Below are 27,534 nucleotides of genomic sequence, written 5' to 3'. Positions count from 1 at the left end.
CCCAACAGTGGTAATACCTTTTTTATCTCTTGTCAATTTAAATTATGTAAAGAACAAGGAAAATAATAAATAAACAAGGTGATTCATTACATGCCAACAGTGAACTTTCCTCTTATTCCACTGAGTAAAGCAGATTAAACACAATAATTCATACATCATGAAGATTCAGAACAAGCATCATCTGAATTTCTGAAGTAAAACTGAACACAACAGTTAACAGGTTAACTGTTAAGCCTATTTAACATAAAAACCCTAAGCATTAAAAATTCAAAAATACTCAAGGCTGACAACTACACAGTTAAAATAATTTTGAGGGTTTTTTTTTAAAAAACAGCTAGTGCTGAAGCCATATGCCCTAAACAGTAATAATATTTTTTTTTAATCTCAGAGCTGTTACTATTATCCTAAAGAGCATGTGAAGGAAACCAGTGGCTTGGTGTGGCTTGGGCAGCACCAGCAAGACAGATAAGGCACACACACATCTTTGGAAGCTCACAGTGACTGAGCACAAGGATGCAGAATAAAGTCAGGGATCCACAAAAAATGAAGTGTTATGTATACAAGGGATGAGAGTTAAATTATTGGATAGAACCCTTTAAAAACATTATTTTAAACCCTTTAAAAACATTATTTTAAATTACTCCTATTTGTGACTACAATCCATATTTTTCAGTACCAGTTCCAGCCATTTCTTGTGGCATTTCTTGTGGCCCAAAGTAGTGTTTCCAGGGCCTACTTTACTCTCAAAAATCAACTATGTCCAAAACCAGCTACTATCAGAACATCCTAGAGAGTTACAGGTCAATCACATTAATTTGAATTTCCAGAATAACAGCAGATCTATTTTAAAACATCTAACAGGTAACATCACTAACTAAGGACCAGCACAGATTTGTGGGGGAAAAAAGGAAAACAAACAACCCACCCTAATTTCTCTAATTTCTCTTATCTTCCTATTGTTTCAACCATGTAATGAGGCTGATGCTGCAAATAAAAGCTCAAGGACCATACCCCAGGAGTCCTATTGGTGAGAAACCTCCCCAACACACAAATCCTTGTGGCATTTACTAGTGTCATAAAATGTTATCAGTTTACAATTTATGCAATTAAAACAGAACACATTATATGATATGCTACCATTAAGAAATTATGGAATATCAAAGCAATGGATGAAGATATCCTGTACAAATCCTGTACAATGCTACTGTCATGTCCTAAGAGAGGTTGACATCACTGCTCAGCAACAGCATCTGTGCTACTCATATCACATCTCTCAAAACTAGACTCCTTAAACCATAAAACCTAGGCAAGTAAACCCTAAACAGATCCTCAAACCTCTGTTCAAGCACCACACAGTTCCCAGGGCATCCATAGCACTTCAGGATGAGAGATCTACTTGTGGACATGGTCACAATCCCCTCAGCTTTCACAAACCTAGGGAAGCACCTGACTCATTCTACTGGGGAACAGAAGAAAGCTTTTAATTGTCTCAATTCTTCAAGACAGTCCTAAATACACTGCCAAGTATCTACTGGATCAGGGCCTTGAATCGAAATTGAATCAAGTAGTCCAATTTTCATTTAAGTCCTAAGGAAAAGATGATGATACTCTCTCCTCCTTATACAGAGATACAGTCCTTACTCGGGATACACATATTTATGTTCCTTTTTTTTTCCCTTCCTAGAGCAATCCAAAACCACTTTTCCCTTTTCTAGAAAATATTCCGCTCAGTAGTAATGAAAAAATTAACCCAATCATCAGAGAAGAACCTGGAAAATCGCTAAATAGCTCAGAGCTTGACAATTACGACAATCAAATAGAAAGAGCTATGTTCTGAATAGGACTTAAAAAGTGAAGATGTTTTCCATACAGCTCTTCCTGGAGCAGGAACTGGACACAAAAGGTGGTCTGTATATGAGAGAAGCAATTTGGCAATGAGTGTTTGTTACTTTGTATGAGAACAGCAGGGCAAAACAAGCTGTGATCTCAGGCTTCTGGGCACATGAAGAGTTTCAAGAGTTCAGTTCAAGTCAAGATGTTTCAAGAGTCCAAAGACAGGATTTTGAGTTTACCATTGAAACAGCATTTAAACTAAAAAAAAAAAGGATAACACACTCTGCAATTTATTCTGAATTTGAATTATACACTCCATCTGCTATTAGAATAGTTTGTACTACGCCAGAGTACATGAAGCAGTGTACTGTTAGAGACAGATACAAAGGAAGCCACAATGAAACTCAGACCTTTCAGCCTGCCAGTATTGCACAGACCTGAGGAAGACTCCTTTGCTCTTATCCTTCAGGGTCACCACATAGTTCGAACCTGAGCATACCTGCTGCCTTTTTTTTTTTTAATTTCATTTACTTTTACTTCTTTAAAAAAACACAGAAAAGCTTTGGCGTATTATTGTTTGTTTCTGTTCTTTCTGTACCTATATTATTTGTCTTCAGTACTTATTTGACAAACATATCTAAAATATGCTTTCAATAGCAATTACAAATATAAAAGTAGGCAATAATTTCTTTCTTTTCCCACCACCGCCCCCAATGTCCAAAGTGGACGATCTAACCAAGAATAAATGCTTCCAGGTCAACATTAAGAAATATTGGAAAAGAAATGGGTGCACAGGATAATGACAGAAATAGGAAAATAGAAGTGGGATAAAGGGGAAAAACTTCACTAACCTGGGCAGTCAAACTGCAGCAGATGTTGAGATCTGAAGGGAGATAAATGCAAAGATTAGAAAAGCAAGTAAAGCACAGGGAGCCACTGAAGATTTTGGGTCTCAGAGATATCTGCTTAATAATTACATCAGACCTTTACAAAAACAGTGTCTTGTTAGTCTTCCATTGGAGAAAGAAAAATGATAGATTAAGCGGATGAGAAAGGTATAGTGCTAAAACTGGCAGCTATACCTAGTTTTAGCTTTTTTAGAATACCTACAGTATAGAGAAATCTGTTTGACACAGTTATGGTTAGTACTGGACATAATTTAAAAGAGACTTTCCTACCATTACAAGACTAACAGCAGATTCTGGGAAAGAAAAGACGTGGTAGACTTCAGAAAAATGACTGATGTAGGAGATCTGAAGAAATGAAGAGGTTTCTTGAACAGCAGCCCATAAAAGCAAGTGAATGGAGTGATGGAGGCTGGTTTTTTCCAGTTTGAATTTAAAAAAAAATCCAGACACACCCATTGGATATTCAGCATTATTTTACACAACATTCTAAAAGTAGCAAATATATAACATAATACAGGTGGTTCACAAAACAGACAGTACTTACCTCACAAGAACTGATGTGTTATTGCCTTACAAGATATGTTATGTGTATGCACTTTACTGTGGATATGCAGACTTTGTACATGGAAGTTTAGAGATTTTGGGTTACTAGAGTCCTTAGAGTATACAGCAGACTCTTCACCATGCTCTGCCCTCAGACATAGAGGAAAACATTTATCTCTGTGCTTCCATTTGTCTCCATTGTGGAATCCAGGGGTGTAAGAATTAAAGGGAGGAGAGAGGTGTAGGATTAGGAGTTTACACACTATGCAAAACTTGAACAACTTCACATACTGCAAGGTAAATCCCTTCTACTGTGGCTCCTTGGGCAAGTCTCCCACTGCAGAGAACACGGAGCCACTGCCACTCTCTGTGGACAAGAGCAGAAGCTAAAACACTCATTTCTCAAATGAGGAGATGTAATTTAGAGATGTCATATCTAACAACACTTAGAGAACACAACATCAATGTGTTCTTCCCTCAAGGGAGGGTGAAGAGTTACAGAAACATTTGTAAGAAATGTTATGGATGATGATTAGGGTCTTGCTGGGCAGGACATCAAACACTGCAGTGAGATTCATCCTGACCATCACACCTTATCCCAATACAGCAGCTCAGGTCTGCCTGAAGTGTTTTAGGTAGTTTTTATACCCCCTTTATATTTTTCCAGTATAATTCTTCCTAACAACCCAAAGCTTTTGCCTGGGGAGGGAGCAGTTTACAAGTGGAAAATGTCCATTTTTCTTAACAGGCAAAATAGATAGAATGTGTTGTCCGGAAGTTTTAGAAACTTCCAGAGTATATGGAAGTAAATACAGCTTGCAAATTACAGAGCAAGATTTCCAGACAAGTTCCTATGAAAGTTGTAACTACAGAGGATCTCACAAGAACTTGGCTCTTCATTTCTCCAAGCTGATTGCACAAGACAACAGTTTTTATTGGCACATATTTTAGGGAGCAAAGGTTCAAACACACTGAATTTGCACAGCAGAATCTGATCTCTTATTAACAAAAACAAGGCACATCACTGATAGAGAATGAGACATGGGCAGCCATTTAGCCAAAATAGTTGGCTCATAAAGAACAGAGCTGAAGGCCAAGTCATCCTCAAGGCTCAATTTAAAAAGGTACTCCAAGGTGATAAAGTAGAACAGCTAAATCACACAAAAGACACAGAATTTACACTACAGATCAGAAGGTGGGGGGAAGGAATAAAATCTGGCAAAAGAAAGTCTGTATCAGCTCTAATCCATATCAGCAAGTCCTCCTGTTAATTATGTTTCTAAAGTGAAAAAGACTACTTTTCTCATCTAAAGAGCAGGAACAAAATGAATGCGCCAGCAAAAGATAGGAAACATAGACCAGCAGAGAGCACTGTCTTTTTGTCCAAGGACAGATACTGTGGGCATAGCACTAGACTCAGCAACTTCAAAGTGACAAACACAAGATCTGGAGACAGACACAGCCACCCAGAAGACAGACTAGTATTTATCCAAGTTGCCTGATTTTGTGATGCAGCCAAGAAAATGAGTTTGTTTATATGCATGAAAAGGTCCTTTTGACTAACGTACTCTAACCAGCTTCATGACTCTCCTGTGAATAAAATTTCTTGGAAGCATCTTTACTTTTCATTTCTGAGATGCATTTTCTTTTCCAAGAATCTCAGAGCAGAGTCCAAGGTGATGTTTTGTTTCTCAGCAGAAGTATCTACCTTTTCTTCCCCTAAGCATTAGGTCTGCAATCTCACTTCCCTGTTCTCGGGAGGTCTAGATGAGCCTATTCCTGGCACATGCAGATTTCAGAGAAGCAATAAGGCAATGAATCCTCAGCATCTATCTGTGGAGGACATTAAACCCAGTACTTATTTGCCTACCAAGACAGAGTCTCCTAAGAAAGTTGTTAGAAAAAATGGTTGGACAGACACAAACCATTTTTTCATCCCTTAAACATGAAGCAAACAGACAGAGAACACATACACTCCACATAGCTACTGCTACCCAAAAATCTCTACATATGCAAGTACATACCCATTGTGGAATATGAGCATGGATAAGCATCAAAAGGAAATGCCAGATCTACACAGTAAATTAAGAAACAGGCAGCAAAGCAAGGTGAGAAATACTGAAATCTTTTTCCTGAGCTACTCTGAAGTTTTAAAAGGACAGTCACTGTCATGGGAACTTTCACATTGCATATCAATTAATGAGTAGCTTTGTGTACAAGCCTGCAGCCACATTTAAACCACAAGCCTAATTTTCAAACATATCTAGTAATTCTTTAGGAGTATTTTCTTCATAACAAATATTTAAACTTATAAAGGTAAACTTTATCAAGACACATTTTTATTGCATTATCTACTATCCAGTTGCTTTTTTTAAAAGTAGAACGCATTATAAATATGTGCACATTTTTTTTTCGACTACCTGGTTGTTAAATTCAGTTTTTCATCCTGCAAGGTGTCAAATACTATAAATAAGGCAGGACCTATCATTAGCAAGAGGCATTTAATAAAAGTAACTGCTAAATCAAACCATACTTGTAAACACCCCAATGCAAATTACTACAGGACTGAAACACTGCACTGAAAATATTAAGATGGTATTATCAGTCCTAGCAGTATTCCTCATAGTGGCTGAATATTGCTACATCAATTACACAGTACTGGGCCCCTTTTTGTAAGTGTGTCATAATTAATATTTTCCTAAATTCATACTGAAACCTGGCAATGACCTCAGTCACTGCTTAGAGAAGATGAGGCAGTGACAACATCCAATTTAAGCAGTATTTCTTTTCACTCTGCTAAATAAAGCACAAAAGGCAACCACATCTTGTAAGCTACTGACCATGTGACCTTGCATCAAATTTTAACAGAAATGACCTAACAAGCTCCTAAGAATTAAGGATGCATGATCCTGACTGAGTAAATATTTTTTAAGGGTAAGAGAACAACATCAAGGCCTTAACATCAGACTGCTGAAAACCAGAAGTTCTCTATTTATTATCAAAACAAGTACAGGACAAGTGGCACCGAGACTAGGTACATTTTCTTTCAAATATACTTCATGTCCTTGGGAGACAGTCCTTAGTAAAAACACTTGGAAAGAGCATTTTCCACTGATTCTACAGATTGCTGTTATGAATTCACAATTTAAACCAAAATAGACTAAGCAAGGATTTTACTTGTCTGTCTGCCTCTTTTAGAGAGGCACCAAAACAAGAAAATCTCAGTCACTAGTTTAGACTGATTTTAAAATTGAATGGAATAACAACCATTTGATTTAGTAATCTTATGACTTATCAATTTGTTCTTCAACAATCTCAATTAATGCTGAAAGTATATAATAAACTTAAGTCGAAACTTATTTATAGTCTTCATCTCAACCCAATTCCCAAGTTACATGTAATGGAACACCTATTAATGGAATTTGACACCAATTAAACAGGGATAAGAAAAGCTCTCCCTTTTGGTTCTCCCCTGCAAGAGCCAAAAGGAATCTGATGCCTAATACCTACCAGTCAGGATTCATGTCAAGGAACTGGCAAGAGTTACCAGCTCCTATCTAGCATGCCATATAATCAATTTGTTAGTGCATTTAATTTTAAATTAGAGCCTACTTAATGAGCAGGTTGTTTCTTCAGTTTTAACAGCTTTTATTCCACACAGCAAACACGGTGCAGAGAGCTAAATTGCAAAGACTTGGCTAATTCTGTTACTTCAAGGCCCAAAAGTTTTTACTTCTTTTCTACTACAGAGCTCACAGCATGTATTCTCCTTTCCAACAGGCTTCAGGAAATGCAAGAGGGATGAACAGAGACTGGGGATGGCACAGAAGCACACAGAGACCCTGGCTGGGACCTCAGGAGCTCCTGAGCAGTGCCAGGCTGGCAGACAGTGACTCCAGCAGCCCCCAGCCACCAGGGGCCAAGCAGTGACACACAAGGACCCCAACCTGCAGGGTCTGTGCCACGTGGGCTTCATCACATGGTCAAACACAGCCATTCTGGCAGAAGCTGTCTTTCCAGGTGGGACAAATGGGACTTGGTGAGTACAGGTACCAGGTCAGAAGTCATGACATTCACTGTATAAGTATTTTTTTCTTAGGGCACTTGTAACCGGCATCCCTATCTAGCAGTCTGGCTGCTGTCAGCCACCCCTAACACTGGGAAAAATTCAAGAATTTTAACATAACAAAAGCTGTCACTTGTCTAAAGATCATATCCCTTTTCCAGTTACTACACTTTTAAAAATACAATAAACAATAAGACAATTGTAACTTTCATTTTCAAAAGCTGAGGAAAGTAGTCTCTGGTTTGGTAGATGTACCAGTGAAAAACCTTATTTTTTCTTATAGCCTTTGACTTACTTGTAAGTACATATTTCTATGTACTTCTGGAAGTACACAAAGTGTGGCTTTTTTATCAAAAGCAGACAAAACTAGGATAAAAAACATCCAGAGCTATCTACTTGAGCTGAAGTATTGAAATCCATGCTGTGCCTTCATAAACACTGATTTTTTTCAGATTCACCGGGACTTTAAGTAAAATCAAGTATTTAGATACAAGTAAATTAAAATGAAAACGTATAGGTTTCAGGGATGGGTTTTGACAAGAATTATTCAGTTCTAAGTTTTACTGAGAGCTGAAGCTTCCCCTCTCAAAGGGGGCAAAGCAAGCATGTATGCCCCCTTTGCCTACCATTGAAGATTTTATGTTATAAACACTTAAGCATCATGGTTTCTCTGAAACTCCAAGCAAAAAGAGTATCTTCATAAAATTTTGAGGCAATCTTTAAAATATTAGATTCTAACAGTACACTGGAATAAGTTTTATTCTGTCATCAATTGCTATATTAGAAACAGCCTCAATCAAATTGTTTTCCTATACTAGAGATTTATTTCAGAAGCCAATCTGATTTATTGCATGTGCCAATCTGATGGGGGGAAAGCACACTATAAAAAAGAAAATTATATTATTATAATATTATATAGTACGGTATAAGGGGCTTTGTTCTCTACAAGCCAACTAGCTGCTTTAGTCTGAATTATAAACAGGAAGCAGTAATACAAGCATCTTCAAAAAAGTTACAAGCTTTTTATTCAATAAATATATTTTAGAAGTTCTTTTTTCTTGCTTGCATAGCCTTATTCTTCATTCTCTACAAGGGTTAACAATAATTTATGACCTATCCAATAGTTTCCTCTAGCACACCTGACTCCTACTCTTCTGAAGTTGTTATTATTTTAAAGCATCTCTACAAAGCTTATGGGGAAATAGCATAAAATGCCATCTGGATTGTACAGTCCTTTGAAAAAGGCTAATTCAAAGTGTTATACAATAAGATCTACATGATTAAAAACTAAGTTACAAGAAGTAACCATTAATAAAAGTCAGTTTATAACTGCTCAAAAACACACTGGCCCCCACCATAAGACACTTTTAAAAATAAATATCTGATGCAGAGTCAGTAATCAAATCCATTACCAGAAAGCAGTGACAACCACTTGTTATATTGAATAAAAAATAGCTTTTAAGGCATTGAAGATTTTTCAACAGAAGTGAAGATATTTATTATCATTAATCTCACTGTTCTATCATGGGTGAATAATGAGTATTAAAATGACCCTTCTGTTTTCATACTGAGTTCTACTAGCCCATTCTCTATCAAATACTCTTAATATGAGGATGTGTAATGGTCTCAAAGCAGCATCTCATTGGAGACTGTGGGGTCTTCCCCACCTTTCCCTTTGAAGCCTTTTGGTTTACACCACTTCAGTTAAGAGAGCATCACCAGCAAGCTGTCCAAGAATAATTCACCATTTAAGCAGTGCAATGTGTGTCAGCCAGCCTGATGCAAATGCATGCATCTCCCACTTGCACCTGAATTTCTTAGTTTAGGAGTGTACTACAGGAGAAAAAAAAAACAAAAAACAAAAACAAAAAACCAAACAAGCTGCTAGAAAAACAACTCTAGTACATGTACAGGAGTTGGCTAATTGACATCTTCCCCATCACCAGAAGCCAAAGCTCCTTCAGCTGCTGTAGACAGCAATAAAACACAGCTCATCTGGCAGCTGGGAGGGACAGGGTAAGAGGAACAGTTACATGAATGCTATAAAATGTAGTAAACTAAAAGGCTGAAGTTTGAGAGACAGAAAAATCCACGTATTTTGCTTTTAATAAACTTGAAAATTGGTGAATACAATAGAGCCTAAAAATTGACACTTCAACAAGCCTCAATACAAAGGACCAAAAATTACACCTCTAGCATGTTTTACTCCTTTCACACAGCATCTAAAACACACAAGTGTCATTGGCCATGTTTGCAGCTGAGTACCAAAATAAAGAATTCTCTTTGGAATAGTATAGAATATTTTTCAAATCTCTCTTTTCATGGTTAAAGTATTTTAAACCTTGTATTGAGACCAAAGAACAAAGATTTTATCCGGCTTAACTAATACTTCTGATTAAAGCACTCTTTTAATAAGACAACATCCAAATTAATTTTGTCTTTCTCCCCAGCACAACCTGCAGTTTAAATCTGGCTTCCTATCACCAATTGCTTTCTTTAGCAATAACACAAAGGTAAGTATGTATAGTTTCAAACACATCACACCCAGGAAGAAATGTGCACTTACCAAGTGAACATAAGGCACAAAGTATCCAAAAAGTGCAGCTGGAATCCCTAAAGCCCAGATTCGGTAACTGAGAACTTTGAAAACTGAGAAATTGCAAATCTTTTTTGCAGGAGGTAATTTGAATTTTCCCTTCTTTCCTCCCTCCTTGTCTTTGGTGTTGGGAACAAGAGGTCTGTACGTAAATCCAGCAAGGAAGAGAACAAACATAAGGATGCAGAGGACCCTCAAGGTGTTGAACAGGTCGACAGAATCGATGAGGACCCTGAGGAGGAAGGGCAGTGACACTGTGAAAAGGCTGCTGCCTGCGGTGACAATGCCATTCACGAGTCCCAGGCGCTTCTTGAAGTAATGCCCGAGGATGACCAGGGAGGGCTGGTAGGCAAAGGAGCAGCCACAGGCAAACACGATCCCATAGGTGAAATACAGAGGTTCAATGGTGCTGTACCAAAAGAAAATAACAAATCATCAGTGTTTGGAAAGGCAGTGGATGCTATTTCACCTGGAAGTGACAACAAAACAGCTTCTCAGTCAATCAATCAATCAATCAACATAACTCACTAGTATAAATAAGAGTTTGTATATACTTTTAGGTGAATAGCACTGTATCAGCTTAATTCACCAACTATTCTATCTATCTCCTTCCACTGAAAAATTTCACAGAATTCACTGAACAGGTAAAAAAAAGAAAAATTAAATTAAATTATAATTACATCAAATAGCGTGGCTAAAAAAAGTTTTAAGAATCACTGTCAGGGCAAATTAGCCAAATGTAAGTTCAACTATTGCTGGGTTTTTGGATTTTTTTTTTTCCCCAAAGAAAATTGTACTGTTTTGATTTACACATTTCTTCACTATGCTAGCAGGTCAAATATAATACTGAACTCTCCTCATGAACCCATAAAAATCAAGTAAACAGTTTGTTATGAAAATAAAGTAACAAATGTGGCAAACATCATTAATACTGAAAAATAAAATATTTAAATACTGGAAAAATTTTGTAACGTAATATATTAATAAATTATAGACTCTTTAGGTATTAATTTTTTAGACAAATAGTCTCCTTTTGAATAAATACTTTAAAGTCGGTGGTTTGGCACATATATTGAATATGCTAAGAAAGAACTAAAAAAAATTGTTAATAAGAAATGAAACATTTCATCGCATAGGAAGGTGGATCTTCATCATCAAGTTCATTATTATTACCATTTACTCTCCAACTGAAATAAAGCAGAGCCATTTTAATTGATCAGAAACACGTGACATCAATAAAAAGTACTTGTGCAAGAAATGTTAAAAGTATGAAGTAACAGCAACAGTATAAGTAATTAAATTAGTGCTGTAGTATTAGTTAGTGAAAGAAAACATTTTTTAACATTTAGATGGAGGCAGGGTGCAAGAAATTTTTATGAGCTTTCTGAGGCGGCACATAAGAGTTTATATAATTTTTCAAATGTTATGTTTACAATGAACCCTCACCTCTTGTTTTATCAGTTAACACCTTCATTTAAAGCACTTCTGGAAAACAGTTAATCTTTTTAACTCTCTAACTTTTTTAAATGAACATGAATGCTTTATGTAGCGCTTTACATCACAGGATGCAACCTGACAGCACCCTTCTGTAAAAAAAAATCAATTCCGCAAACTCCCTACGCAAGAACATCTTAGGAAACAGTATTTGACTAACCATGGTCTACTCCAGGAACTCTGGGTTTGTGTATTGTAGTGAGAAATAATTATTTATGTAACATAATATTGTCACTTTCTATATTAAACTATCAATTTCTGAAACTGATGATACACAACATAAGGCAGTAGAAACAACAAAAGGGGAAAGACTTATTACCTTTATTAATGGAAAATAACCAGGAAAATAAAACCAGAAGTTACAAAATGAGAGGAGTAACATCATGCAGTGAAGACAGTAAACTTTTGCTTCCATATGTAAATTCACTCAGAGTCTGCAGCACAACATGCATATTAAAATATTGTCCTACATTATAAACACATCCTAATTTCCTAAGACATAAAATTTATATTAAGAAATTGGTGCAATGTAAAAGCAGTAGATCATATGACATTTGTCTGCTTTACAGTATTCTACTTCCAGAACACTGGCTTCTGTATCTGAACTATGCTCCTTTAATGAACTGATAACATCACAGGCATAAATCATTTTAGTGTCAGTAACATAATGAAACACCAAGTATGCACATCAACCTGGCATGTACTCTTACAAGAATTCACGTCTCAAAGTGTTCTTTAAAGTTTAGTTAAGCTGAAATATTTTTAAAGCCTTTACAAAACAACTTGCTCTTGCATGACTCTTCTGTGCCCTTGTTCCACTGGGTACCAGACAAACACAAGAATGATCTTTATCTAATGACAAGGGTGGTTTGGTATTCATCACTCAACATACTACTAAGTAGAAAGGAGGAAGAAAGACTTTTCCAAGACACATCTTTTAATTTGTTTGTTTGTTTGTTTAATAAAATAAATTAAGCCAAATATTTGCACCAGGATTAACCATTCAGATCACAGCAGCTCACATCCATCTGATTCAGAGTACAAGCACAGAAAAGACATTTTCACAAGCTTTTTGCCTGTATCAATACATTTGCACCTAAACGGAAAGCTTTTCTGAATGTAGCTTGATTGTTCCTATACTTATTCTGCTAAGGGTGGGGAAAATAATAGTCTGAGAACTAGAGGTAACTGGGCTATTTTCCTGCTACTTTTCACACCCTACTTTCACTAACCAATTTCTGACAGTGACTAAACTGAGTAAATTTCCTGTTTCCTCATCTTCTACAGGGTACATGCAACAAACCAGTCACTCTTGAATTTCTTAAGATTTACTCTGCAAAAGTTACATGCAAATGAAAAAATGAAAAGAAACATACAAATTAATTGTAAACTAGAAGAAAAAAAACCCAAAACAAATAAGCTTTAAATATAGTCAATATACCAAAGTTTTCTCTACCTCCATGTTTGGCAATTCGATCAGTAAGAACAGAAGAAAACATCAAATTTCACTAGAATTTTAACAGCTTCTTGGAGGCTCTACTGTGTTTTTATCACCATTAAAACTGTTTCAAAAAAAATTAAGGGGACAGGCCAGGAAGGGAAGACAACAACAATGTTTATATATCTGTTATAACACAGATATATATCTGTTATAACACAATGTTATATATCAGTTATATTTGCTTGTTACATCAGGCAAATATATAAGTTTATCCTGGACAATGCTGTCGATCTTATAGCACTCGTCTTGCTGTTGATATATTTATACATAGTAGTTCCTGTTAAACAGGGACTCTTGATTTTATTTAGAAACAATATGTTTTTAAAAATACTTTTAAAGTTGAAAGTTCACAAGTCATAGTTTGAAAGACAAAGCCAAACCCAAAAAAAACCAAGTTTCCTAAAGTAGCACTGTTTAACCCTTCTGTTGATTAGATCAACATTAGAACACTAAAAATTTATAAAATATTTTGAAAGTTACGAATTTAAGTTTTTTACCTTACAAAAGAACTTGAAAGGAGTCCAACAAGCCCTACTGCAGCTCCAATAACAGCTACTTTTCGACAGCCAAACAGGTCTGTGAATATGCTGACTATTGGGGAGCAGAAGAAGACCATTCCCATGGAAAGAGAGCTCACCCATGCTGCAAAATACAAAAAGAAAAGACAACATTTTAGAAGACCAAGTGATTTCAGCTTTCAGTTAATACTTGTTTTCACCTAGGATTTTATGTCGCTGAACTAAAGTTGGGTAGCAACTGGGTAATTTGGTAACTATTTTAAAAACATTTAATTACATCTTAAAATGTATTTACCTAACATGGTAAAAAACCCTAACAATTTACATAATCAACTAATTTAGATTTTATCAGCTCAAAGAATGCAATTAACTTTTTTGTAGCTATTACTCCTACTTTTTTTTTCTTCTGAGGACAAAAACATTTCTCTAGTAACTAACCTAATATTTAAACTGATGCCTAGGTCATTAAAGATACCTTTGAGGATCCATACCCATTCTCACATCAATTAGTTCATTTCACTTAATGCTAGACCTTAATAACTTTAAACAGGTACATTTGCTGAAAAAAAAATAATTTTTTAACTTCATTACTACATGTAGATCATACTGAACATCAATAATAAGTAATCAGTAGGCTTTTAGACTGCAATATAAACATTAGGAATGTGATTTTACTTTAGACTAAACAAACTTGGGTTAGTAAAACCTCTTTCATATATAATGGGAAAAATTCACTACTTTTGATACTGTTTGAGCTTCACAGACATTGTGAAAACTGTACTTGGTTTATTAGATAATTCAGATTCAATTCAGGTGAGTCCACTACTGTTTCAGCCAGAAGTGGGGTTTTAGCACAGCTAGTAGATACAACTAGTATGTTTGATATATATAGTAATGTATATATTGGAAATGTTGGCGCCAGTATGGGGGAAAAAATTGTCTAAACAGGAAGTGGAAAAAGCTGCTAATTCAAAATGAATTGGAAAAAATATTTTAGCTTAATTTCAAATTGTACAGAAGACAGGACAACTCTTTCAACCTGAAAGAGTTTTAAATTCGTGTAAGAGGAATTTTGTTTAGAATATCTTTCCTAAAGATATAGTTAGAAAAACAATTGTGATTCAGTGATGAAAGCAAATAAAATTATCTGGAAAAGCACATAACCACAGGACTAAATGAAGTATATTTGCAAATAGATCTACCACTACCAAGGCCTAGGAGATGAGTTGTTGAAGTGCCAATGAGCCCTACACATTGACTAAGACCTCATTGTGCAAGGCACTAAAGACAGAAAAAGAAATCAAGAAGCAAAAACTTGTTTCTTCCAGGAGTTTACAATGTAAATGAAAGACAAGAGAACAGACAGCTAGAGATAACCAGAAATGAGCACGAGAAACAAAACCTTTATTTTAGGGCTAACAATGTTTTCAACAAACTATGGTCTAACTGTCTGGGGAAGGGAGGGAGAGATGTGTGTTACTGGGATTTTTTGATCATGTGATAAAATAGTTTCAAGGCACAATCTAAGGTTGAGGTATTTTTATGACCATTTCCTGTGTAAGACCACCCCTTACACAATAGCCCTGCCAGCCTTGCACGTCTGCAGCAAAAACTCAGGCTGTATGAAGGGACAGCACAAGAGACTAGGAAGAACAAAGACCCCATGACATTGCCTGAACAGCAAAGAACAAGTTTATGAAAGGTCTAATCCTTCCCTGCAGTTGAGAATGCTCAAGAGCACCTTCGGTGTGGCAGGACACAACTCCTCTGGGATCAGGTCCCTGTTACAGCCCCCTTGGCTACTGATGGGACATGACATTATACAAACCACAGCTTGTAGGCAGGAGTCTAAGGGAGGAGATGCTCTCACACAGCCTGGAGACCAGCCAATTACAAAGCTTCTAAGAAGTCCAACTTCTACAAGACTCCTCATCCTTCTACTTATCTTTCCCAGAGCGAGCGTGGAGTTCCACTGTCCAAAGGAAACTGCAAACACCAGCGGACAGAATGTCCATTTCAGCTTGTCATCCTCCCAAATAAACGGTGGTTACACCACCATGAACAGTCCTCAGCACCTCTGCATGATTTGCAGAGCAGCACTAGGAATCAGAGTCCCCCTCCTGCAAGGCCAAGAGGCAGCTAAGCCTTGAGAAACATCCATCACAAGTTTCACAGGGTATGAAGGTACCAAGGAATGGCTGAACCACCTGTCACCCTTCCTGTCCAGGTACAAAAAGATAAAAACACAACAGACACAAGACAAGCCCACCAGAGATGACTGGTTTTGAGAATCCAATCTCACATGGACCCTATTCATGGAGACAAAACAGGCAAAGAAAGTGGGCACCTGAATCTGAGCTTAAGTAGCTTCCATAAAGTAACAGACTAAATTACTTTAGAGCTGCAGGCTGTGATTTTATTTCCATTCTCCTTAGTGAAGTCCAGGTTTACAGTGTTTTTTAATGGCCTATACAGTTAATGAAATAATTGGAATATAAAGGGCTGAAGTGAAGACATTCAGCTCAAATTAAACTAACAACACGTTGATTTTGTCTCTTGCTTCCACTTACTCATAAAAAAACTATGCCTTTTTTATCACTTGATTCTCTCTTCTTATTACAATAATGACAGGGCAGAGCCTAAAAGAGAAAGTTTCCACTGGTTTTCAACACAACAGTCAGTTAAGATAAATGATGATGCCTTATCTGAAGCATTTCAGAATGGAATGTTCATGTGAGGATAAGTCCCACTGCAGAAGGGGGAGACCACGCTGTACCACTTATCTACCTAATGAAAACTGGAGCCCTTCAAATTACTGCTTCAGGTTAGTAAGTTGCTGTCATTAATCTACAGAAATGTAGTTTAGAGATGTAGTTGGCATGTCTTGTATGAACAGCTTTATTATCTATTGAAAAGAATATTCTTGAAGTTAAACTTCACCTCTATACGTAGATCAAGAAAATGTACTGCCTTCTTCCTTTGTGAAGAAACCTTGCACCGAAAATAAACAGAACAGTACATGAGTAAATCTTTAAATGCCCTAATGCAAATAATTCTTGCTGTGATATCTTCACTCTATAAAAAAATTTTTGGCTTTAAAATATATTCAATAGATCCAAGTAATTTTTGATCTCACTTCATTTAAGTAAGTTTTCAAGCACCCTTACACTTTTTCATGCAGTATGAAAAATGTACATTGAATTGTCTTCCACATTTTTTCAACAGATATTACAACTGTCCTAAGTAATACAAAAAATTACAAGTGCAGCTTGCCAGAATACTGAGAGCTCTCTAGAGCAGTTATTACATATTAATTAAAGTATTTCTCCTCCAGGCTACTGGCTGCCTTCCTGGCACAAACTGGCCATACTCCAGAGCTGCTAATTCAGATACTAATACAGCACCTAATTGCTACATATAACTGCATTCATATTCATATACAAAACATTTTGATTGCTATAGAAGAAAACCTATTTCTACTTTAAGGACTTAAATATTCCTTGAGGCACTGAAAGTTAAGAATTAGCTCCTCAAAACATGTAATTTTCTGTACATTTAACAGTTCCCAGTCTTCCCTAGAAGATGGAAAAGTAGTCATCCTTAAGATAAAAGTATCAGACCAGAGAGCACCTGTACTGAAAAGTCTGTTTGTTCTGTGCCAGTGAATCACAGAATGGATTACAAAACCTCAAAACTTTACTATAACTAGAATTATTCAAACATAAAAGTCACAGCTACATGTTCTTTCCTGAACAGTTCACTGAAAATCTGAACATATATACTGATATTTCTTTATTCATTTCCTTTGTTCAAAAGTCTACAGCAATGCAACTATACCATGTACTCCAAAAATATGCTGCTGTTCTACCACAACTTTTAAAAATTAAATAACTATTATTTTAAATAGTGTCTTTACTATAAATATAGTATCTACTATCTGAGCACTCTCACAATTATTCCCAGTGTCACAGTTAGATTACACAATGCATATTTATCTGCCAAATTATAAACCAAGCTATTAAATATTTTAGTTCATTTTTTAGAGTCAAGCACTAGGATTTACATGACAACAAAAGAGAAAACATTATTATCATGTTCTATTGGAATGCTTTATCATGCACAAATTTAAATAAAGGCTACTTGTCCAAAACTTTCTTGTTTAAAACCAAATTTTTCTAAGAATTACAAAAAGGAACTTAGCAGTTTTATCCTCAAGTGCTTTACAAGGGGTTGGCTCAACACAGTAGTAACACCCCTCGTTCTTTAACAAGCTTCAAGATGGCGTTTTTTTTAATATTTTCCCTTGAGATTGTTCTGGTTGAGAAAGGGAACAAAATGCTGCTGTCTAGAAGACAAGCGATGTGGGGCAAGAAAAATAAAGGCACTTTGTAATTTATAAAAGCTCAATAAGCTTGAATAATATTTACCTTTCACTAAGTTATTAGCTACATTTTATGCAAGCATAAGGAAGCCTGTATGTACTCTCCCAGCCTCAAACCACTAACAGGTGAGACTTCATAAGCCTATTATTATTTGTTTTTCTTTATACATAAATTTGGAAATTACTTCTTTTTCCACTGCATTTTTCAATATTCTGGCAATTTCTCCTCCATGAACTGCCAAGCTTCCTTGGAACACTGGTGTATTTTCAGCTTCCACAACTTCTTGCAGCAAAAAACTCCATAATTTAAATATGGAATGGGTAAAAGACCCATACTTCTATTATGGGCATTTACACAGATATTCTCTACAGCAAAGCATAAGATTGACTGCCATAAAAAGATTTGTTATGAAAATAGTTTGGGAATTGAGAGATCCTGTTCTGGAGGAAACAAAAGTGGTTGTTGAAAGTTATTTATGGAAATAATTTGCGTGTCTCCAGCTATATTAATAATTTCTTGCCAGTTAAATCACATTTACATGGCATTTAATTTTTAAAACAACAAGATAATTGCAATGCTATGTAGATCAAAGATTGATTTAGCCCAGAATCCTGTTTCTGACCACCACAAAGTACTTAGACAAAGACCTCTGGATAAAGGGCTAGCATGCTTTTTCCCTGGCTACATCCTCCCAAGATCCAGCAATAAGCAGCTTAGGAACCGCCTAAGCAGAATGCTACATCTAACCATTCAACAAGAACATTCGGTTCCATCAATATTACTTTGGCTTCCCTGCTTTTGTTGTAATCAGTTACAGAACATGCTCAGGCACCAGCCCCACATTAGAAATAACTCCCCTTGGCTTTGAACTTACTCATATTTAATTCCTCCACTATAAGAAACAAGAATTAATCAACCCTGCTGAGGTTCCTCTTGAAACCCATGATTTTATATGCCCTAATCAGATCTGTTCACACTAATTTCTTCTCCAAAATGAAGCAACTTTTTGATTCAGTCTGTCTTTGCACAGAACATGTACTTTGGCCCTTTATATTGAGTACATCCCACTGTTTCTGAGACCAGGTAGCCAGAATTGCATGCTTATTATGCAATAACTTATTTAATAAGTTTCTTTATTTCCCAGTCTCTATGTTCTAATCATACTTCCTTTTGCCTCCCTCTTTTTGTTCTTTATGTATTGCAGCTGCTTCAGAGCAAATATGTTTATAAAACTATCTATGACCTTATTTACCTACAAATGCTAATGATGTCTGAAGGTGTAGACACCTTTTTTTTAACAGTTTTTTGGATTACATTTCTACTCATGAGAAACATACATAAACTGAATTTAATCTGCCATATTAATCACTCAGCAATAACAGAAGAACACAGCAAGTCTAGTGGTCAGCCACCAATACACTGAGGATACACTAGAGTTTGAAGACACACTAGAGTTTGAATTTGTTCAGCATGCAGAAGACACACAGCTCAAAATGAATCTAATCAGTGTCTCCAGGTATCTAACAGGTGATTATTACAGATATAAAGCTATCTTCTTTTCAGTGGTGTACAGCAATGGGACAAAAACTCAACTGAAACTGCAACAAAGGATATTCCAATTAGATGTCACGAAAATTTTCACCATAAAGGTAGTCAAACTTTAGAAACTGTGACCCAAAAACGTTGAGGAAATTCCTTCCTTGGGTCTATTGAAAACTTGACTGGACAACACTGAACAACCTGATCTAACTCAGAGGTTCACAGTATTTTAACTTGGCTGGCTTTCAGTGAAGGGTGTCAGACCAGATAACCAGAGAGTCTCCTCCAATATAAGTTATTCCATATAATTTATGGAAGAGTACTGTTCTAAACCCCTGCTTCTTGAAAAACTGATGTTAAACATAAGCAGTTCTTCAGAATAAAAAAAAAAAAAAATGGTTGGAAATATGAATTCCTTCAGGTAAAAAAAAAAAAAACAACAAACCTAGTCATAAGATTAAAACTGTTTTCCCCCTAAAACTAGGAGGGAGTTGAGGGTATCCTTGAATTCTAAACCAAATAGATCTTAACAAGCAAATCATATGAGACCTATTATTAAAATTAGAGATGTAAAATTCATTGCTTAGAACTACTGTATCTCCCTCCTATGATGCAATTTTTCCATCAGTATTGTTTTATTCTTGTTGCCTTCTGCCCAGAAGCACTGGGTTATCCTTTGCCTAAGGCACTCCAGATACATTCTCTTTTATCCACTTTTTTTTTCTCCGGGGAAAAACAGCAATTTCCAAAAGAGAGAATTGCTCAGCAGATGTTAATTACCTAACAGATCAACACAACCATTGGACCCAACAAATATTCCAATATCCTCCTGTGTCCCCTGAGAGCCTCTGTAGGTCAGCCTCCTGGAAACTGCCACCCCAATTTTATCTAACCTATCACTACCCAAAGCCAACATCAAATACCTTGTGCTACATGCTTTGCTTACACCTGCCTGTGGAAATTGTTCAGAACCTGCTCAGTAAATTCTCATGAATTCTGAGGAATTTCATTAGTTGTGGGTGCAAAAGGGAGAGCAACTGGTTTCCACACTGCTGCTCCTATTACTGAGTAATCCACAGATCCCAGAACAGTATGTCAGTGCAAAAGGAAAGCAGATGTTAAAATGCATCTACGGACACACTTAGAATCCCTACTGTCAAAAAAGTCCACTGCTTCTTCTATCCAAAAGAGAACTGCTGATCCCATTAGAGAAAGTATGTGTTTAAGGACTAAAAATAAATTTATGACATAATGCTGCCACAGGAAGTATTCTATACTCTGAACTCAGGTTACATGACTACAGCTTTCAGTTTGCTTACTTTCCCATGTTTAGTTTGCAGATGTCTGAGCTAGACTCTCCCTTAAAGCAATACTATCAAAAAAAATTTTTTAAAATTCTAAATTAAATTGAAGTTCTGAAATACTTTGGGCAAAGATAATTTAGTGCAAGGAAGTAACAACTCTTTTGGACACCAATGCTATCTTGCACATGCTTTGGAAATCAGAATTATCTGTAAAGGATCTAGTCAGATTTCCATAACACACTCAGAGATCAAGGTCAACACATGAAGATTTATGAACCAGGAACTAACTAATGGAAGTATCCAACAGGAATACAAGGCATTGGGGTGTTTCACCCCAACACTCTTTTTTTCTTGTCCCTGAGGAAAAAACCTTTCATTGAATAACCTTATTACTGAAAAATACTGGTTGTTACCATGCACCTGAATTGAATAACTAAATATTAGTCACTGAATCCCTATAAAGAGACCTTTCAACAGACACCTTGTTTCCATATCACAAAGCATGAAAGCACAACCTCTGCTTCCAGCAAACATGAGGTCATTATCAGGCAGTTTGAATTAGTTTATTCTGAATGAAAGACTGAACTCCCAGATTTTGCCATTAGCTGTAAGCTCTTCTGTGCTTATGTATAGCATCTCTTCAGTGTATTGCCTCTTGACCATCCAAAATGCTACTTCAGGTTCATGTATGCCATGTTGAACTTAATGTAAGAAGGTGGAAGGAAGCATAAACTTGCCAACGTGTTGTAACACTGCTGTGCAAGCAAAGCAAGCTTGTAGGTGTAAAAACTAAAACCAAACATTCTGTCAAGTCAAAACATAGGCTTATTTCTTTCAAGGCTTTTTACACTATATTCTTTCATATGATGTGTGACAGATACATCAGCAAGTGCCAAAGAGTCACATATATCCCTAATACAGTGAGCTTCCCCAAGCTTTATCAGAATTGGGCTAGACTAATTTCACCCTATGTGTCCATAAGTAATGACAAGACAAAATCAGAATTTCTACTGAGATAACTCCTTGTGTGCATAAGCAGCAGAAAAACAGAACAGTGAGGGAAAAAAAAGAGTATTCATATACTGACAAAACATCCCACACTACTGCAACTAGCCAATTATTTAAGTATCTTCTGATTTACATTTGCTGTATTAACACAAGTTTAGGCAGAGTCTTGTAGCTTTATTTTTCTCTTGTTTGCTTCCCCTTTAACAAAAGGGATACTAATGGTTAACATAAACCAAGTTCCATGGGAACCTATCACAAAATCCCAGCTAACATGGGAGGCTATCACAAAATGTTCTTCAAACAACAGGGGAGAAAATATAAACCTGAAACAGTTAAAAATGTACTTAAAGGCCAACAATTCTTACTACTAGAGAGACTGCAATTCTTCTACATATTTTAAAAAGCTAGAGGAAAATAAACAAATGCTTAAGTTAGTAGAAGCTAAAACAAAAGCTCAAAAGTGTAGTGTTAGACAAAATATTGCTGCTAGATATTTTAAGTGTTAAGCCTTCAGGAACCTTTAAAGGAAGGCTGAAGTAAATCATTAACAGAAAAACACGTGCATTTGGGTTTCATAGCAAACTGAGCTTGACCTTTGACACTTAATAAAGTCTGAAAATGCTGTGGTAGGAAGAATAAACAAGGAACGAATCGATAAGAAATGGCTGTAACCACTTGTTTTTCCATTTAGGAGTCATACTAGAATGTTTTCTGCTGACACTCTTTTCAAAGTACAATGTAATCACATTTTTAACTAACAGCCTAAAAAATTGAGCTCCAGAATTGATTTCCAGGCACATTTTTATCTTTCTTTTCCTCCCCTCAAATTAGCACTGGTTTGTTTGTTTGGTTTTTTTTTAATTCCAAACAGTTGAAGGCCAAGAATCATGTTCTGTTTTGATTTAGGATCAGTAATTTTCTGCATAAGGAAGTAGTAACTATTAACTTCAAAGATGATACTCTGATTTTTTCCAACTGAAAGATTCCCAACTGCTCTCCCAACCAACAGTTGCACACATTCCAAACTTAGCTGCAACCAAACATTATACAATGGTCTTGTGTTTTAGAGCTATAGCATAGATTAGACCTCAAGATTCAAATTCCTAAATTCTTAATGGAGCTATCAGTCTTCTTTCTTTCCCTCACCTCTTTCCTCACCTCACTTGCACTGGGGCAAGACCTGCAAATCAAGGTTGCCCTTTAATTGACACAGGCATTCATTTCACTTCTACAGAAGTCCTTGTGAGACCATGAAGATAAAAGCAGCATGATAAAGAAATCTTACTTCAAAAGTACGTTTGGTACACTATTGGAAGCTCAGGAGGACAGACTGCCACCAAGCAACTCACAAACTAACCTTGACTTTTCACATTAAAAAGATCCTTCTGAACCTCTCAGGATTGGCTAAAAGACTTCCATCATATGTCAGTACCTTCAGTTGGACAGATTCGAACAGCTTTGCTTCCCTGATTACATCAACAAATTCCCCTTATGTTCTGTACATCCTTACAAAATAATCAAACTTTCGGTTTTCAACCCCTACTCTCAAGGCTCAAACTGTTATCTAAAAGATATTCCCATGTTACAAACTAGCCTTTCCCAATCTCCACCCCAAAGCAGCCATCAGTCAATAGGCATTTGAAGCAAGGGACAGATTAGTTACCATAGAGGAAAAGGTAGACTAACAAAACTCTATTATGCAGGCCAAATAAAACAGAAAAACAAGTGACTTTAGGGCAAATCATTTAGATGCTGCAAAAAGTAAGTATTTTTCAAGGTAAGATCTGATTGTTTAACTTGCACCTGCTTCAGAGGGGAATCTGTATTTGCACAGAAACAACAGTGCCTATCTTGCAACACGACTTTACAAACCAAAAACCCGACAAATGTTCCACATGCCTGCATTTAATAATACAAGTACAAACACTGAACTACACAGCAAATTCCCATTTTTGGTACAATAACACTATTTTGTACTGTTGTTACGTGGAAAGTACATTTGACTTTAAAGCAAGGAACCTTCAGGTGAAGTGAGGTGACAATTAAAAAGTTCAGTATGTGTTCTTCATAAAGAATGCTTTCTTGTTTTTCCAGATAATTTTATCAATCCTACCACAAATACAATGCCAAGTCAATACAGAAGTCCAAAACTGGATTATTTTTAAGCAACACTAAGAGTTGGATACCATTTTCACAAGCTGAAGTAAAAAAGGGGACTTCCATGCATTTAGTATTCTTTTATCCACCATCTCCTACTCTCTTTCCTTCAAGTACAGAAAACTTAAGTCAAACAAGAGGGGCATCTTAAGTTTCTGGACAGCAAACAAATGAATTAAAGTAACCTCCCTTTCAGAGGATTAATAGTGAGAGGAAATCATTTGCATGGAAAGCTTGATAAGAGCAGACAGCATGTGTGAAGGAATAAATCTTTATGTCAGTGCGTGCCCTTTATATCAGTTACACTCACGTGCACTCTAACCCTTGCAACCAAGTGAACCAGCCACTGTTAACTCTTGACCTTGTTCCTCTCCCTCACTCCCATGCAAAATTTTCAAGTCTGCCAATATGACTCACTGGGACAATAAACTATTTCTCATTAACTTAATACTCAGCTACCCAGGCAGTTATCTGTCTGACTTCCAGCAATCCAAAAGGCCAGGTTGCCATCCATCTAGAAAACTTGAATAACTTGCTACACTGCACACACAGTGAGTATTTTTATCTTAGCTAAGCAGCTGGATGTGACTTGCTGCATAGGTCAGCCTGACAGATACAGGACACGTGCAATACAGCTTGTTGAGGTACTCAGCAGATTTAGAGCTCACACCCACATATTTTTAGTTATTATGAACAATAAAGGATTTTGAGTGGAGTCTCAACATTGCAAAGATCACAGGTTGCAGTTATCATCTGGATGATATTTACAGTTAGTAAAGCACAAAAAATTTTTAAACAAAATGCTTCCCAATAAGCTGTTGAATCAAGACATCCTCCCCCGAGACAGAACATACTGTCCAAACCCTATTTTCTGGAAGATCCTTAAGTCAAACCAATGGGCAGGAACTTGGGAGAGTCACTTTTTATCAATCTTTAATGTTTGTTTTTCTTTCCAAGGAAGGTGGAAGAGAAAGGAAAGGAGATTTTGTACACCTACTGCTGAGAAAGACAGCATGGATTGAGCACCTACCACAGAGGGACTTGCTCTTATAATGCCAGCATGCCCTGGGGCTGTAAGTTATTTGTATTTCTAAACATGCCACTTTCCCCTAGTTAAAAACAAGCCACAAACCAGAACTGGTTTCTCAGAACAGTGGTTCCCAAACTTGCTTCCCAGGAGGTAGCAAGAGGAGCTGCTGCTGTAGATTCACCCCGTGCTCCCAGAGCTGGCAATGCCTTCCTGGTATCCGAAATCATTATTTCTGGATTAAAGAACTGACTCCCTAAAATGCCATGGGTTCCCTGGGCATCCAGGCATGGCATTAGGGGAATTGGAACTACATGGTGTTTAAGCTTCCTTCCAACCCCAACTATGCTATGGTTCTCTGACAAAAATATTTTGGGGTTTGTTTTTTTTTTAAGAAACACAACTGAGAAACATGAAAGCAAACACTCCCTAAAATCTATTTTAAAGAAGCACCATACTTATTTCAAGTTAATAATCTAGAGCTGAGAATTTCAATTTGTGGTGGATTAATCTTGGTTAGGCACCAGGCACCTACCAAGCCATTCTATAACCCCCCTCCTCAGGACAGAGGAGAGAAAATAACCAAAGGCTCATGGGTTGAGATCAAGGACAGGGAGATCAGTCACCAATTACTGTCATGGGCAAAACAGGCTCAACTTAAAAAAATGAGTTTAATTTGTTACCAATCAAATCAGATTAATGAAAAATAAAACCTAATCCTAAAATATACATTCCCCTTCCTCCTGGGCTCAATTTCATTCCCAAATTCTCTACCTCCTCCCTTCAGTGGCACAGAGGTACTGAGAATGCGGGCTGCAGAGAGTTCATCACATGTTGTCTCTGCTGCTCCTTCCTCCTCACACTCTTCCCCTGCTCCAGCATGGGATCCCTTCCACAGGGGACTGTCCTCCACCAACTCCTCCAGTACAAATTCTTCCCATGCCCAGCAGTTTTTCCTGAACTGCTGTACAGACCCCTACAACATTTTTCACATAGGTGAGTCCTCTTTAGCATTACAGGTTCTCTCCTTTACTGTACAGTATTACTTTCCAAAAATTATATGGTTATGCTTAAGACAGCAAATCAGCTCTCAAAATACTGAGTATTCTTACAAATTAAATACTTTGTCAAGTTTTTATGTAGATAAAATCCCATCAAATATAAGGGAGTAATAAAGCCTATATATCCCATATAAAAAAGTGTGCATAAACAATCATAACTGAAATAAATTTGTTGTTTTAGTCAAGAACCACATCTTTCTAGTACAATAATGCTAGCACTACATTGCTTATTCTTTGACTGTGCATCCACCTACTAGCAATTCTTTACCAAAACTGCGGTTAAAAAAAACCCAAAACCACCACAACACCAGTCCATCAAATTTTGGTTAGGGTTACAACCTTCTGAAGATTCTTTTAAAGAAAAAAATAGTTTTGTTTGATAAAGATCACACTATCTTAGTAATATAACCAATGTTTTTACTGACTATTTTGCTGTATTCTGGAAAAGAATCAGAAGTCCAAAGCTCTTATTTATAAAATAAGTAGGTAAAACAACACAGAACTGAGCCAATCATACTGCTGGTTCCTTTCCTCCCCTTTTTTCACCAATACCTTTAGCTCTTCAAGCTTCTGGATGCCTGTTTTAAAAAGACTCTTTGTACCCGCCATGAGCAAACTAATGATCACACAGTGTCCAGTAGAATCTTTTTTTTCGTCCTGGATTAAAACTTTGTTTATGACTTCCTTAATGTAAGCTGGTTTGGGGTTTTGGTTTTTTTTTAAGAGAAACTATAAAATTTAGTCAAGAAATCAATTGTCTCCTTCAAATATCTGATGGAAGTTGGAAGATCTTAGGAAGTTTCAATGCCCTACTCCTTTACTGTTCACTTGAAAAACTTTTTACTTGAAAAGAAGCCTAAAAACACCACTATTCCTAAAAACTAGTAGTCTTGCTTAAAGTGGGCAAACATGAAATACTTTCTTGCAATGACACATCCATTTTTCTTCTGTCAAAAGCAAGAACTGGTACATATACAGTACAGATTTTTTTCCAGTTATTATGCATACTAGTACATTACTAAATAGTATAACAGCTATCACAAAAGACAAGCACTCAATTATTTCTGCTGAAGGCTCAATCTCCATGCAATAACACTTGACTCTGATTTCTTAGAATCTCAGCATTTTACACATGCTCTATTTTATCAGTTTCCTACCTAAGCACTAAGTAGCTCAGCTACTACTACCATTTCTACAACCACATTTACCTCAGTGCTATTTCCAGAACTCTATCAATTAAGGAATTACACCAACAATTTTCCACTTATGCAGTTTAACTCCATATGAATAAGCGAACTATTATTCCCTACTTCTGATTTTAGAGAAAGAGAAGCAATAAAAATAACATTAAGCCCAACAAAAGTGCTATTACAACAGTAACTGTCACTAGATAATGTGTGAACAGTTAGATCAACATTAATAACATGTATACAATACATACAGTCACATTTCATACAAAAGAAAAAGTCTCACTCTTATAATGATCTAAAAAGCTCAAGACATAGGGCTACTTTCACCAAACACTAAATTAAAGCTTCTGAGAGAATAAAAGGGCAGAAAAAGCAACAGAACAAGAAAAAGAGTGCTAAGTGTATTA

General features: G+C 36.4%; 1 protein-coding gene across 1 annotated transcript in view; it reads right to left on the bottom strand.

Moving 5' to 3' along the window:
- The window catches only part of SLC16A10 (solute carrier family 16 member 10), a 64,475-nt gene that overhangs the window by 10,738 nt on the left and 26,203 nt on the right, over positions 1 to 27,534 (bottom strand). Inside the window, exons 3-4 of the mRNA XM_031066719.1 lie at positions 13,439 to 13,583; positions 9,917 to 10,355 (exon numbers count right to left, since the gene is read on the bottom strand). Coding sequence (XP_030922579.1) covers positions 9,917 to 10,355; positions 13,439 to 13,583 — 584 coding nt within the window. The remainder of the gene's footprint in view (positions 1 to 9,916; positions 10,356 to 13,438; positions 13,584 to 27,534) is intronic.

Source organism: Geospiza fortis, unplaced genomic scaffold (assembly GCF_000277835.1).
Source record: "Geospiza fortis unplaced genomic scaffold, GeoFor_1.0 scaffold98, whole genome shotgun sequence".
In the NCBI taxonomy this organism is placed as follows: Eukaryota; Metazoa; Chordata; class Aves; order Passeriformes; family Thraupidae; genus Geospiza; species Geospiza fortis.
This window is presented reverse-complemented; position numbering and strand designations above follow the sequence as displayed.